General features: G+C 53.3%; 5 protein-coding genes across 5 annotated transcripts; 3 read left to right on the plus strand and 2 right to left on the minus strand.

The window, feature by feature from the left end:
• Nucleotides 1-4,106, plus strand: BDQ94DRAFT_179584 (DENN (AEX-3) domain protein). The gene is made up of 4 exons (XM_026773421.1): nucleotides 1-963; nucleotides 1,032-2,051; nucleotides 2,115-2,351; nucleotides 2,408-4,106. Exons 1-4 carry the CDS (start codon nucleotides 583-585, stop codon nucleotides 3,527-3,529), a joined length of 2,760 nt encoding a protein of 919 aa, XP_026631477.1. The 5' UTR covers nucleotides 1-582; the 3' UTR covers nucleotides 3,530-4,106.
• A 1-nt stretch (nucleotide 4,107) lies between these two features.
• On the minus strand, nucleotides 4,108-5,554 carry BDQ94DRAFT_44224 (SDR family NAD(P)-dependent oxidoreductase). The gene is made up of 4 exons (XM_026775784.1): nucleotides 5,233-5,554; nucleotides 5,133-5,164; nucleotides 4,718-5,048; nucleotides 4,108-4,662 (listed from the first exon to the last, which is right to left on the minus strand). The coding sequence occupies exons 1-4, from the start codon at nucleotides 5,355-5,357 to the stop codon at nucleotides 4,206-4,208; spliced, it is 945 nt and encodes a 314-aa protein (XP_026631478.1). The 5' UTR covers nucleotides 5,358-5,554; the 3' UTR covers nucleotides 4,108-4,205.
• On the plus strand, nucleotides 5,553-9,908 carry BDQ94DRAFT_179587 (uncharacterized protein; the record flags this gene model as incomplete). The annotated part of the gene is made up of 3 exons (XM_026773422.1): nucleotides 5,553-5,588; nucleotides 6,182-6,664; nucleotides 6,695-9,908. 3 exons carry the CDS (start codon nucleotides 5,553-5,555, stop codon nucleotides 9,527-9,529), a joined length of 3,354 nt encoding a protein of 1,117 aa, XP_026631479.1. The 3' UTR covers nucleotides 9,530-9,908.
• Nucleotides 9,909-10,229: 321 nt separating this feature from the next.
• BDQ94DRAFT_133922 (Zn(II)2Cys6 transcription factor) lies at nucleotides 10,230-12,898 on the minus strand. Its single transcript, XM_026764377.1, has one exon. It carries the CDS (start codon nucleotides 12,467-12,469, stop codon nucleotides 10,688-10,690), a length of 1,782 nt encoding a protein of 593 aa, XP_026631480.1. The 5' UTR covers nucleotides 12,470-12,898; the 3' UTR covers nucleotides 10,230-10,687.
• Nucleotides 12,899-13,504: 606 nt separating this feature from the next.
• Nucleotides 13,505-14,101, plus strand: BDQ94DRAFT_44253 (uncharacterized protein). Its single transcript, XM_026775785.1, has one exon. The coding sequence runs from the start codon at nucleotides 13,606-13,608 to the stop codon at nucleotides 13,909-13,911; it is 306 nt and encodes a 101-aa protein (XP_026631481.1). The 5' UTR covers nucleotides 13,505-13,605; the 3' UTR covers nucleotides 13,912-14,101.

Here is a 14,101-nt window from a genome sequence, read left to right on the forward strand (position 1 = left end):
CTCTTCTTTCCTCTTTCCCCTCCTTTGTCCTCCTCCTCCCTCTCTCTCCCTTTTCCGTTCCTTATCCAACTCCTCCCCCTCCGAGGATCAGGACCGTCCGGTATCAACACAACCGCCACTCAAGGGAGTTGTTTTTCCTCGCTTCCACACTTCATTAGATTTTTCCAATCTAGATGTGCTGTAGAGCGTGAGAAATGCCCATCAATTGAGTTCGCGGGAGTAGTTGTGATCGATCCGTCCGATCTCATCTCCGCTGTGTTTCCCTCTTTTTAGTTGCAACAACATTCCCCCCCCCCCTATTCTAATAGCCGTCCTTCCTTTCACCACCACGCCCTTTTCGACCTCTAGCAGTGCTACTGTTCTATCGACCTGCCATCCAATCTTCTAGCAAGCAAAAAAAGGAAACGGCAAAAAGTCAACAGCCAGTCGTGATTTCACTACTGTTTGGACGCAACCATCGGAACCAAGGTTCGGAGACCGCCTGCATCCCAAACGGGAAAAGTAGTCCATTACGCAACCCACGTCTGTACATACTATAATATTCCCCGTCAATCCCTTGAAAAATCGACAAAAACCATCACCATGGGTCATTCTCTGAGAGACCACGCCTCCTTCGTTCGTCCGTCCACTCGCGACCGGCCGTCAACCCGCGACCAAGGCGAGAACTCGCTTGTCGTCCCTAGTCGCACCTCCTCACTTCACTCCCGCATTACGCAACCCATCCCTTCGCAAGCCAATACGAAAGCTTCTCAGCGAACCCCCAAAACCCTCACTCATGCCTACATGGTTTGCGGTGTTGGTCGGGAACCGTCCCAATGGGTCCGGGCTCCCGCGCCAGCGCAGGGAAAGATTGGTCACATGAAAGGAGCCGTGGGCCAGTTTTGGTTGCCGGAGATCCTGGGAAGCAGTCCCCGTCTGGAACAAGATAATGAAATCGCCAAATCCTTGCATTCGGCCATGAGGGTATGTTTTTCTAAAGTCGCCGCTATCTGGAAGAATGAATGATGGCTGAAACTGACTGGCCGTAATAGGCATGCTTCCCTCACGATGTAGAGATCTGCACCGGCAAGAACCAGCCTCACTGCGTCCATCATGCCTTCGTTCTGCAGCAGGATTCCTCTCACACCCTCTACGGTATCGCCCTGCGAGTATGGTCCCGCGCAGACGACAAGCGTGCAGAAACGATCCGCGAATTGCGCAAGAAAACGGAACCCGATTTCTACGATAACCCGGAAGAGACTTACTGGATCCCATACTGCCTGAGTTTCCTTTCCCGCTACCCACTCTACGACCTCCTGGGCGACTATCTCCGTGGCATGTGGATTCATTGGAACAAGGCCACCAACTTGTTCCATGCGGAGGAGGTTTCGCGGATTCTGAGCTTTCCCGCGCCCCGCCTCAACGACCTGGTTCGCATCGATATGAAGGACTACGCTCTGTGCTATCAGTTCCCATCGTCCCCGACGGGCTTCCAGAACTTCTCCATGTGGCCCCTCTTCACCTGTCTGTCAATCCCCAATGTGGTGGGTGTTGTTGAAGCCGCCGTATCGCCGACACGTCGTATCATCTTCGTCAGCCACTACCCAGCCATGCTCACCATGGCTGCGGAAACCATCCGTTACTGCGTTCGCATTTACGAATGGAGTGGACTGTATGTCCCCGTTGTCCACGCTCGTCACATTAAGGATTTGGTTCAAGAGCCCGGCCCGTACATTCTCGGTGTCACGGCTGAATGCCGAACCCTGTTTAACGCTCCCTCTGATGCTCTGGTCGTGGATCTGGACCGCAATTTCGTCCTGACATCGAGCCCGCCCGATGTTCTGACTCCCGGTCAGCGCACCAAGTTCATCAACCGGTTGACCCAGGCCTTGAATGGTGATGTTTCACCCTCGGGTGTTCCCAACCACCTCCGTTCTGCGTATGCCGGTGGCAAACTCATCCCCGCTGGGCAGATCATCGTGATGCGGGGTGAGGTTGAGAGCGTCCAGGATCCTTCTTGGTGGAACCAGGATGCTGTGATGAACGTTATGGATCATGTGTGCGAGAAGTTGGTAAGTAACCCTTTGGGCGCAAATCATGTGTGAGTTGTTTTTCACTAACAATCTGTGTACTAGGGACGCAACACTGGCATGAAGGCCATCTTTGGTGGCTCTGTTAAGAAGCCTCTCATGACCAAGGTTTCCATGCGCCATCTGAATGAAATTGTCCGTGAGAGGAACCAGTACTCTCGCGATGCGATGGAAGCTTGGCAGGATTTCATCAACCTCAAGGGTCGCATGGACACCGAGCTCAGCAAGGTCACCAAGCGCAACAACTTCCTGGTTGAGGAGCTGGAGACCTGGAAGCAGCAGGTTCGTTCCCCTTCCCTGCATTCCTCGTGTAGAATTCGGAGACTAACCCCATGTAGTTCCTCAAGTTCCAGGCTTTCGCTGAGACGCTCACCAAGGAAACATCTGAGCTCAAGGTTAAGATTGAGAACCACAAGCGCGAGAATCGTCGTCTTACTGGTCTCATTGACCAGCAGAAGGATGATGTGGCTCGTCTCTCTCTCCGCCTGTCCGGCACGGAGAAGCAGCGTGACGATGCTCTGGAAGCGTTGGTTCTCCAACAGGAAATTGCTGAAGAGCTCGAACGCGAGAGGAAGCGCAACCAGAAGGAGCTTGCTTCTTTGCAGCACTCCAATGCCTCCCTCACGCGGCAACGCGATGAGGCCCAGCGCGTGGTGCTGGGTCTCCGCAGCCTTATTAATGGCCAGACACATCACATGGAGCACATTGTCCGTTCGATTGGTAGCTCTACCGACCTGACCGAGCTGCCCGAACCGGAGGCCGCCGTCGAGGCCAAGGAAGCCGGACAGGATGCTGAGACACCGAGAGAATCTGCTGTGTCATCGCGACGCTCTAGTGCCAACATCTCGGCGAAGAGCGTCGCCAACAATGTGAGCCCTGACTTGGAGCAACATCTCCTCAGCATGGGTAAAAGTCACAACCGTCTTGCACGTCTCAGCATAACTGATGTTGCAGATCGCTACCTGCGTGACAAGACTGATGCAATTTCCGACATCATCCGCAGCATCAGTGAGCAGTGTGCTGCCGCTGTGGAAGGCCTACAGCTCGCTCAAGATGCCGAGGATGATGACCTCCCCGCATCCGGCAAGACAACCCCAAATGGAAGCCGTCGTCTGACGACTGACGGACTTCGTGGGCACTTGACACCAGCTGGTAGTGAGATGGGAGACGGCGACAACCACTCGCTGCACCCCGACCACCGGCGCTCTAGTGTCCCGCCGACCCCAGACCTGGTGCACAACCGGCCCAGCACATCGATGTCGATGGTCAGCAGCTCGACGTTCCCGGAGAGGTCGAGTCAACAATATGGGCCGGGCGAGATCCCGACCCGGATCATCGAGGATGATGATGAGCGCGCTCATGAGACCGATGGTCTTGATGACCACACTGAGACAGGCACTCTGTCCAAGCAGGCCAGCGAGGACCTCATTCGGGCCGGCTCTTCCCGACTGGTTGCGTAATTGTCTCTTTAGAACGACGATGCAACGCTTGATTTCGACGACTTTTGACGCGACGTCTGCTCCTACCATCTTGTCCGAATTAGAGCGAGTTGTGGCCACTCTTTGGCATTGATTTATATGCCTTGAATTTCTTCGACACCTTTCTGTTATCTCACCTTTCTTTTTCATCTGGAGATTCCCATTGTTTTTTTTTTATTACTCCGTGACTCTACCCAGGCGTTGTTTTCCTTCACATTCCTCGGGAGCACCATGTGACCCCAGTTGTTTTCACGGGACGGCTATATTGATTGCTTTGGTTATTCCCACCTGCCATCCCGTCTTTATACCACTTTTGCCTTCTTGAGAGTCCATGGACTTCTCCCGCCTTGTAGTAGATCATTTGGCTTCCACTCGTTGGACCGACCCCTCATTCACCCGAATTTCCTATCTGTCATCCTCCTGTTTCCATTTGTCCATACTTCTACCTGTTGACTAGGGCAGCTTTGAAAGCTGCTAGCTGGAGTATAAGAGATACACTGGATTGGTTCCAGCCAATTCCCTACCGCAACAAAAAAGCCTCTGCGGTCCTCTGAATGTAATTGTTGGTTTACAAATCTCATTTGAAGACTATGTATTTATTTTAGAAGAGTAATTTGAGTAACCTGATAAACCTGATAGATAGCATGCTGGATACCCACTATGCCAACTTGCCCGGCACAAACGGATGTCCAGCACTGAGACCACCACACACGGCCCAAGCCTGCCCATTAACATAGCTACTCTCATCACTCCCCAGGAACAATGCCACCCGAGCTACCTCATCCGCAACCGCTCCGCGCTGCAGAGGATTCAGCTGCCCGACCTTCCGCTCCGTGCCTCGCGCCCGTGCGGCATCAAACATCGCCTGAGTCATGCCTGTCTCGATCAACCCCGGACAAATCGCATTGACGCGGATCCCCGTCCCAGCCAACTGATACGCACACGTCTGGGCAACGGAAACAACCGCCGCCTTGGAAGCAGAGTAATCCGTCGAACCACCATTAGAGCGCAGGCCGGCAATAGAGGCTGTGCAAATAATAGAACCTCCGGGGTACCGCTTCGTCTCTGAGGTACGCTTCATACCCTCGGAAGCGTATTTGGCTGCTAGGAAGACACTATTTCAAGAACCATATTAGGATTTCACTCCCTTGATGCAGATAGGATGCTCACCTAGCCACATTCGTATTCAACGTCTTCATCAATTCCTCCGCTGTAACCTCAGTGAAGATCTTCGGCTGGCCCACGATGCCCGCATTGGCGAAAAATATATCCAGTCGGTTATACTTCTCTAGTGCGTCGTGCACGACTGCTCTGACGGCTCCTTCGTCGGCCGCGTCGAATTGGCGGATGTGAATGTCTACACCGGGATACAGGGATTCAATCTCCCGCTTGTGTGTTGCCAGGTGGCTGTCGGCGTAGTCGCAGATGTAGATGGCTTTGGCGCCGTTGTGGGCATATTGGTGCGCTGCGGCGCGGCCGATGCCTGCGGGGGAGTTGGCTCCTGGTTGCTATTAGTATGTGTTTCTATGTGTGTGTGTATGTGTGCAAGCTGGTAGTGAGTAGTATGTTGAAGGGGAGTGTTTACCGGTTACAATTGCGACTTTGTCCTTGACTCGGCTGGTTCGGTGGTACGTTGTTAGTTTTGAGGGAAGTATGTATACAAGGAGTTGTAAGTATATGCTCACGGTCCGACAGAATCGCCAGCAACCTGGCGGATGCGAGGAATGCCCTCGAATGTGCCTGCATCCGGAATGCCTTCCACCAATTGCTGGCTCACGGCTTGGAGACGACGTTTGGCTACTGAGGACATGATGGATGAAGTATGGAGAACAGAAATATGACCGCGTTGATTAGCTCCACGTATTGGAGATTTGGCCTTTATGTCAGACAATTATCCTGTAAACCTGGGAGAGAAGAGTGTAACAGGTTGTCTTTACACCGATCGGAAGTCAACAACCATCTTACTTGTCCTACGAGGTCGATCTCCCCCATTGCAGCCTCCAGAATGACACCCGGTGGCTGCGGAGAACCGAGGCTGAGGGTCAGGTGACGGAGAGCAGAAGCCGAGGGAGGGAGATGCTGAGCCTGAGGCATCATATCCCGTCGGAGTTAAGGCATCCTCACCGCCGGAGATGAAGATCGACGATCCCTAAATTTCAGGCACCCAGGTCCTCTTACATAAGCGTGAGCTGGCGGCATGCCAAGTCACATGGCTGCAGCCACACGTCATGGTCCGTTCGTTCGGCTCCCCAAAGCAGCTGGCATTCCAGACCCTGGCTGCTACTCTCTCCTCCCTCAATTTTTCCCCCCGCGTTCCTGTCATTCCTTGCCTCCGTCTCAGCATCGACCTCCTTCTTCCGCGGCTTTACTTTGCAATTCTACCAGTTTTTTCTTCGTCTTGCGGTTTAGCGTGCGGGTGTTGTCTTCATCTCCGGTTGCTCAGTTCGACCATCTGCCGCACAAACAAAGTCGCAAACAGCGGAAACCGGCCTCAGGTAGCACAGCAAGAACACAAAGCTAGAGGCTATAAAAAGACACACGCCGGTGATCCTACTTATTAAACTCCGCATTCCCGTCTCAGAAACCACGCAAAGAAGATAGAACGAAAAAACGAAGCATACATGAAGGCCGCAGTCCAAGTATCTGGCTCTGTTCACCGCCCCTCGAGTCATGGCGGAGTGCGATATCCCACAACTACCGCGTCGTTCCTCGTCTCGGACCTCCTCCTCTTCCCGGCGAAGTCAGAAGGCTAAGACCGTCCGTGCCCGCTCGCAAAAACGTAATTCGGCCTCTTCCAGTGCCACAGCCACCGACCTGACCTCGTTCCCTTCGCTCTCCCCAGACCGCTCCCCAGAGGGGTTCGTCGGCCAGCCCGCGCTGAACCGTGCGTTGACCAATGCCTTGTTGGAAGGTGAAGAAGGTAGTGAAAGTACACCGGATGTCAATCGAGATCGGAGGTCTACCTTGGCCAGGCTGACGGGTGGCTCGACACCGAGCCCTGGCCGTGCTGCCCTGTTCGGGGATTCGGTGCCCATTCGTGATTTTCCGGGGGCGTTGCACCTGGCGGATGATTCTCATATTGAGCGTCTGATTGCGAGTACCGGTGCTGTTAAGCTGGTGCGACAGTTCGCCCGTGATTTGGCACAGCGCGATGCGGAGATTTCAGCTCTGCGACAGCGGGCTGATGCGAGGGAGAGGGAGTTGAAGAGGATGCTTCGGGAGGTTTCTGTCTCGAATCAGGACATTGAGCGTCGACTATATCAGCTGGAAAATGCGCCGTTGGGCGATGAAGCTAGTCAGGAACATGGTGGCAACACCGAACAACCAGGGAGCTCCGCCTCCAGTATGCACGGACTGATGCAGCAGGCGATGATTGATGGGCTTGGATCTCATGTTCATGAGGAAGGCACAGACGCTGCTTCAAATCATGTGCAGGCTACTGTTCGAGGCCCCCAGCGTCTCGATAGCGATGCACGCTCTGGCAATTCTAGCGTGGAGTCGGGGACAAATCGCAAGAGACACGGGTCCATTCGAAGTTGGCAGGAATTTATTTTCGGTAATACGACGAGTAGCCGGAAGACGAGTCGGGCGAGCAGCGTGATGGGTGAGGTCGAAGAGGAAGAAACCCAGCGTCAGCGAAATCTTACCAACCCCTCTAGTCGCCGAAAAGCGCTGGACGAGCAACTATTTCAGCCTCCAGAAGGCCAAGTAGGGCCTAGTGCGGGTGAAGTTGCTGGGAAACATCTCAATGCATCCACTGGCGGAGACGACGCCAGTACTCACTCACGCAAGTCATCCAAGTCGCTGTCCTCGTGGACGGTCAAGTTGTTTGCTGGGAACTCACAAGCGAAGGACGAGACCAATAGTGATGATGGCCGCGGCAGAGCTTCATCCACGAATTGGGGTAGTAGCAAAGGTGTATCTCCTGCGCTCCCCCCTAATGCTAAGGGGCCTGTTTCAGCCATGGCCGCACTGAAGCGGATCAATAGCAATACTAGCGTGCACAGCGCTCCTGGGCGGGCAACTGGGCCCAACAGCGTGGCCAAATCTGGCCAAATCAGCCGGAGGCAACCATCTGCAAGTGTTTCGCAAGGAACGAACCCGGACGCTACAGCTAAAAACGCGACCAGCCTCGGGCCCGTTGAGATGGATGCCATTCTTCCCCTGGAATCAAGACCCCCTACTCTTTCGAACATGTACAACAACTACCAGCCAGGCGAGTTGCTGACTGACCGTTTTGGATTCATCTACGACCAGCGTCGGAAGAAAAGACAAAGGGAGGCGAACGCTTTCAGGAATGCCGGAGGCAGCAACCGGCTCAGCATTGCGGAAACTCTCAGCAGCTTACGGAGCGACGCTTCCGATGGTGATGATGCATCCGACTCTTTGAAGCAACTACAGCCAGTGCCAGAGCCTCAGCCTTCGCCTGTGTCTGCGTCCCCCGAGATCCCGGAAACTGGTACAGTCGCACTTCGGAGATGGCAAGATTACCTGAGGGTACCCACGGGACCGGCAGAGTTGCTGTCACATACGCCCTCAGCTGGTCCTATCGTATCCCTCACCACAGCAGGCGACAGCTCACCTCGCAATTCTGCTGTGGCTGTCGACAAACGTGGCGCAGTTTCTGTCAATTCGAACTCTCAGCCATCGGCATCTACATCGACAGTAGTCGCAGACCGCCCCGAGTTTGCCGGAGTAACCTCCGACGAGCCAGCGACATTAAGTCTGGCTGCAGGCGAGAATGAGCCCGTCAAGTTGCTGCTCGAGCAATTGACGGAACTACATGACTCCCTACAACGTGATCGGACCGTGCGGTGGAACGAGTTCCTGCGCAAAGTGCGTGCAGAGCGCAGAAAAGACGGCGAAGCTGCCGCAGCAGCGGCCGCCACCTCGGACCGCGCGCTACAGTCTGTCGACATGCCTGAAGCATCGCTCGCCGATGGCGAAGTGGTGGGTATTTCTGGCCTAGGTAACAAGGGAAAAGTCGGCCGTGCTAAATGGCGCGAGTTCCGGGTCCTCGTACTGGGTGGTATTCCAGTTGCCCTGCGGGCAAAGGTCTGGTCCGAATGCAGCGGCGCTTCTTCGATGCGGGTACCTGGTTACTACGATGACCTGGTGAAGGGCACCGGTGGCTTGGAGCCCGACTCGTCGGTCGTCGCCCAGATTGACATGGATATCAACCGGACTCTCACCGACAATGTGTTCTTCCGCCGAGGACCCGGCGTTACCAAGCTCAAGGAGGTGCTTCTGGCCTACTCCCGTCGCAACCCGGAGGTCGGCTACTGCCAGGGCATGAACCTCATCGCCGCATCTCTTCTGCTGATCACCCCAACTGCTGAAGACGCCTTTTGGCTCCTCACGTCCATGATTGAGGTGATCCTTCCCGAACACTACTACGATCATGGCCTGCTAGCCTCCCGAGCCGACCAAGTGGTACTGCGCCAGTACATCGCCGAAATCCTGCCTAAGCTATCCGCTCATCTCGAGAGTCTGGGCGTTGAACTTGAGGCGTTGACGTTCCAATGGTTCCTCTCCGTCTTCACCGACTGCCTCTCAGCCGAAGCCCTCTACCGCGTGTGGGACGTAGTCCTGTGTCTGAATGTAACCAGCGCCGTCAACAACCCTTCCGCCACCGGCACAGCCAATGCCCCTTCTTCCACCTCCACGACGGACCCCAACGACTCGAACCCCAGCGCCAGCGGCAACGGGGGCGGCAGCACATTCCTATTCCAAGTAGCTCTCGCCCTTCTCAAACTCAACGAGCAACAACTCCTCACCACCTGCTCCACCCCAGCCGAATTGTATACCTACATCAACCATCAAATGACCAACCACGCCATCAGCATCGACGGCCTCATCCAAGCCAGCGAAGCTCTTCGGAACGTCGTCCGGCGCGAAGACGTGGTCGCCCGTCGTGCGGAAGCTCTCCGTGAGATGCAGGAGTTCACGCGAAGCCGCCCGACCTCGTCAGGGGATAGTTAAGAGGATTCCCAACTAAAATAAATTCTCCGCTGAAAGAGGAAGAAATAAGAAAAGAAAATAAATAAAAGGAACGCATGACATCAAATTCCAGTTTCTCTTCAACATGTCTTTATCTGCAACTCCATCATTGCATGATACCATTGTGTTAATTTGTGTTGTGTATCTTTGTCGCTATATTTTGTTGCCCCATGCCATGCCCTTATAGACGAATGGACTGCTCCGGGTTTTTAAATTTTTCCTTTTTTCCCAGCCATCACTCATCACTCATGATACGAATGTACTGAACTTCTGTAACGAACTAGTTCAATGTTACTAGCGCAGCGTTGGATATTATATGTTGTTCTCTTGCATCATGCGTCGTGTAAGAAATATATTTCAGGTATACATTCCTTGACTTGCTACGTTCTTAGTGACTATGCCTAGATATTCAACATAAGACAATTGAATATCGTCATCTAGTATCTGTTTTTCTGTTGGGTACTACTACTAGTAGGTATTATTACGGATATGTAGGAAGAGAATGTACTTACGTGTCCAACTGGATGCTGCTGCTACTAGTACTACTCCACATTAGGTATATAGTAGTAGTACGAGTTATCCGTTCACTTTTAGGGGTCTGTGAGCATGATTTAAGCACTGCAGTTTTGTTCCAATTGAACACTAGTGAGTGATCATTTGTCTATTGAAACCTTGCCATGCTATGCGAGAACTTGACGGCTATCGATTCCTACATATTCCTGAAACATAGTACTATTCATTCAACCACCCTGGGCATTTGTACATAAATCACAATTGAAGCTAATGTGAACAAGCTACCGGCCAAGGCACTTCTTTCGTTAAGTCATTTCAGGAAAGATCAAACCAGGATAGCTGGTAGACGGGCAGAATATAGCTGTTCTTATTTTTGAAACAGATAAAAGAAACATATAAATGAATAATAACCCCCCTAAGCGCATGGGATCCCCAGCGGATCAATGAAATCAACTCGTTGGCATCATCTCAGTGTCTTCTTTTTGGACAAGCAATCATTATCAGTCGGGGAGGGGTATCATTGCCATGGTAGGTAAATATCGACAGGAAAAAAAGAAGGGGCTTGTGCAAGGGTCGATCAATAAGCGACCCGGAATTCATGTGCATATAGATTGGAGCCCCACCTCTTTACCTGGCCATCGGAAGGAGGTCGGGTATCCAAAACCGACTGTTGTCGAGGACGGTGGTCAGATCGATCTCGGGCATGGTAGGCCGAAGACCAAGGTCCATCACATCGCGGGCGACGGCCTTGATCTGATGCATAATGGTCTGCGAAATCGCCCAGGTCCGTCCCAGGGTCTTGAAAACGCCAATGGTAAGCGTCAGCCGGTCACGGCTGGGGTCGGGCATCTGCCCGGCTTTGACAGAGCATGCAGCCAACTGCACCATGGAGCTGAGGACCAGCGCACAGATGAAGAAGGGCGTGTGCTTCACAACTGGCATGCGGATAGACGCCAGCGAGGAGATCTCGCTGGCTGCCTTCACCGCCTTCATGGCATGCGCATGATGCGAGAAGGCCGGGATGCTCAGCGGCCCGTGATGGCCGCAGATAACCTCCGCTGCCACCGCTGGGGACGACAGCAGGTCAGATCTCGGGAAATGGAGGTAAATTGCAGAGCCGTTGACAATCATTGTCGCTTGGAACATCATCTCGTCGACCGACCCGTCCGGGCGCAGCAGTTCGGCCTTGTTCTCGGGCAGGTGGTGGAAGAAACTGGTAATCCGCGCGTCAATGGCCTCGACATGGTCCTGTTGGCCCTCAATCATGTCTTGGATGGACACTACGCGTCCCAGGATGCGAACAGCCTCGATTCGGTAAGTGAAGGAAGAGAAATCCCGCTCCTCGTCTGCAAAGACACGCTCGTCGAATTGCGCAACGGTAGGCGCAGGCGGAGGCGGGAGGGCATCCTGATAGATACGCTCCTCACAGGGCAATGGTACCTCGAGCGGCCCAGAATTGCACCGAAAAGCTGGCTGAACACCCAGTGCAGTCAGCATGCCTTCAATAATGAACAGCTCCCACCAGGTACGCCTCAAGCTCTCTTCCCGCACCGGGTCGCCATTGCTGAGCATCGGCGCAGCGTCTCTCGTGTTCAACCTCAACTCAAAGGCCAGATTAACAGCCGTCGTGACGCACTCGCCCGCCTTCTGTCGCTCATTGCGGGAATGCAAGACAATGGCGAGAAGCACCAGGGCCTGCAATTTCTCGATAGACCCTTCCTGGTCCATCACGGAGGACATTACCGACGGCCTGTAGTTCTCACTGTTGGCGGCCGGAGTGAAGTGGGTCCCAATGAATTTGATGACATGCTCCAGGAACGCAGGCACGGGATTGCGGTAAAGGACACGGTGCGGCGGCAAGACCGGGTGGGAAGGATGAAAGTAGGTATAGAAGATGTCGATAAGATAGCCATCGCCGGCAATGGTAGAGATCGAGTCCGGAGTCATGGGGCTATTGGAGACGCCGACCGGCTGCGAGTGCGAGGAGCCGGAATGATCTGTCAGAGCGGGACTGCCGGACGGCAAGGAAGAGGAGGGCAGGGAAGTCGGCACGGGGGTAGTGGTGGCTGGCACCGCATAGGACATGGGCATGTTACTCGCCAGAGTCCAGTCAGACGGCACATTGAAGTATTGGGGCTCGAACGAGGTCGACATGTCGGCAGGGAGTTGGTCGGGGGAGGATGGATTGGCTCGACGCTTCTTCGAGGGGCCCTTGTACCCGCGACGCGACGGGGTGTATTGACATTCAGATCCTGTAGCGGAACAACGACCGCAGACAGGAGTCTTTCCATCACATTTTAGGTGCTTGTGTCGGCACAGCAGACAGGCAAGCAGCGACGGGCCCGAGTTTTTGGCAGAACCGGAGTCCTTGACGGAGATGAACGAGTTTTGTTGGATACCTTGATCCATGTTGATGGCGGAACAATCACTGTTGGTTACTGAGAATTAATAAGCGGGTGGTCTCATTTGCGCAATTCCAGCACCATGCAGAGCGAAAGAGAACAAGGAAGCAAAAAAGAAAGCTCCGGCGGGGTTCAGAGTGATCAGACACAAATTGAAACCCAGCAGGAGAGAAAGAGGGAGAGAGAAAGAAAGACGGCAGCGGAAGTTCGGTACAAGCGGGGGTGACGGCGGAAAGGAAGGTTTTATGGAAGCACAGAAAAAAAAGCGGGCGGGAAGTGAGGTGGGTGGGGGGAAAGGGGAGAAGGAGATGAAGGAGAAGCAGAAAATAGAACAAAAAGGAACCAGGGATGGAAAGCAAGACGATGGATGCAATCGGAGAAGGCCGAATTGATTGATTCCAAGACGATGACTGGCAGGAAGGGATATTGATTAACTAGCACTAGACACAACGGCGACACGAATCATGCATGACGACCAGTGCAGTAGAGGGGGAAAAAAAGAGACATACCAACTTTTCTGCTGCTTCCTTTATGCTCCTAATCCTATTCTGCCTTTTGACAGGCTGAAGGATGATCGATCAGACCAGCCAGACGTTGCTTTAGCTCGAGTCTCCACCGACAGCCGCCGCAGCATCTCACCATTCACGCTTCACGATTCGGAATGGCCGGTGAGGGTGGAGCTGCAGCGATCGAATGTGACACAGAGAGAGGGCGAGCAGCAACAAAGGGAAGACTCGAACAGTTGTCGGGGGGAGCGGAAGAGGGATAAAATGATTTGGAATGGTCCTCTTGAAGGTTGGACAAGTAGTGGTGGCCGAGTTAGTATTGTGTAGCTAGTTGATCGATAGTTCAGAAAGAGAGTCAGTAGTTGGTTGGTGGTGGATGATGGAGAAGTTGATGATGCTGACTGAGCCGGTAACTTACGTACTGCATCTATACCAAAGTAAGATAATTACCAACTAACTAAACTGGTCAACTACTGTATCTATCTACTAAGTTAACAAGCAAGCAATAACCACCTAACAGATCAATCAATCTCCTTCCTGTTCTTTACTTCCCCTCCTACAAAATCTTGTTTTCACTTTCCTTCCAAACAGGTAAGCTTTCCCGTAGGCAAATCCATCAACCATAGACCACTCTTCTATGGTTCGAATCCATTCCTCCTTCTCCTCACCCCCCCAATCGGGTTTTCTCTATTCCCTCCTCCATCTCCGACTAAGTATCAACGTGGCTTCCGCGCAACCACACCTCCGTCATCGCACCAACAACACCACTCTTTTCTCCCTCTCTCCCTCCCCTTTCTCTCACTTGCCAACAAACAAAAGTCTACTAGCTATTCGCTCAGTTACTTACTCATATCTTCGGCGCAACCAATCAGTCCATCCCTCCCATCACAAGAACAACTATTCAACCGATAAATCAATACCTACTACTTCTCCTCCACAATGATCACCGACGACGAGCTCCACCGTCTGGCCGTCTTCCTCGGCTCCTGCGCCATGATGATGATCGTTCTCTACCACTTCCTCGAAGTCAATGCGAAGGATGATGACGAAGAAGTCGACGTCAAAAACAACAACAGCAAGCAATCTACGGGCGCGTCGTCGGCTGGTTCGACTACCGCATGATTTGATTAGAT

The sequence above is a fragment of the Aspergillus welwitschiae genome (assembly GCF_003344945.1).
Source record: "Aspergillus welwitschiae strain CBS 139.54b unplaced genomic scaffold BDQ94scaffold_2, whole genome shotgun sequence".
In the NCBI taxonomy this organism is placed as follows: Eukaryota; Fungi; Ascomycota; class Eurotiomycetes; order Eurotiales; family Aspergillaceae; genus Aspergillus; species Aspergillus welwitschiae.

Bases quoted from the DNA above. Each gene is read 5' to 3' on its own strand.
- BDQ94DRAFT_179584 (XM_026773421.1), top strand. From the start codon at position 583: ATGGGTCATTCTCTGAGAGACCACGCCTCCTTCGTTCGTCCGTCCACT. The intron at 2,052-2,114 runs GTAAGTAACCCT...TCTGTGTACTAG, and splicing joins ATCATGTGTGCGAGAAGTTG to GGACGCAACACTGGCATGAA. The intron at 2,352-2,407 runs GTTCGTTCCCCT...AACCCCATGTAG, and splicing joins TGGAGACCTGGAAGCAGCAG to TTCCTCAAGTTCCAGGCTTT.
- BDQ94DRAFT_44224 (XM_026775784.1), bottom strand. From the start codon at position 5,357: ATGTCCTCAGTAGCCAAACGTCGTCTCCAAGCCGTGAGCCAGCAATTG. The intron at 5,049-5,132 runs GTAAACACTCCC...AATAGCAACCAG, and splicing joins CAAAGTCGCAATTGTAACCG to GAGCCAACTCCCCCGCAGGC. The intron at 4,663-4,717 runs GTGAGCATCCTA...TTCTTGAAATAG, and splicing joins TTGAATACGAATGTGGCTAG to TGTCTTCCTAGCAGCCAAAT.
- BDQ94DRAFT_133922 (XM_026764377.1), bottom strand. From the start codon at position 12,469: ATGGATCAAGGTATCCAACAAAACTCGTTCATCTCCGTCAAGGACTCC.
- BDQ94DRAFT_44253 (XM_026775785.1), top strand. From the start codon at position 13,606: ATGGTTCGAATCCATTCCTCCTTCTCCTCACCCCCCCAATCGGGTTTT.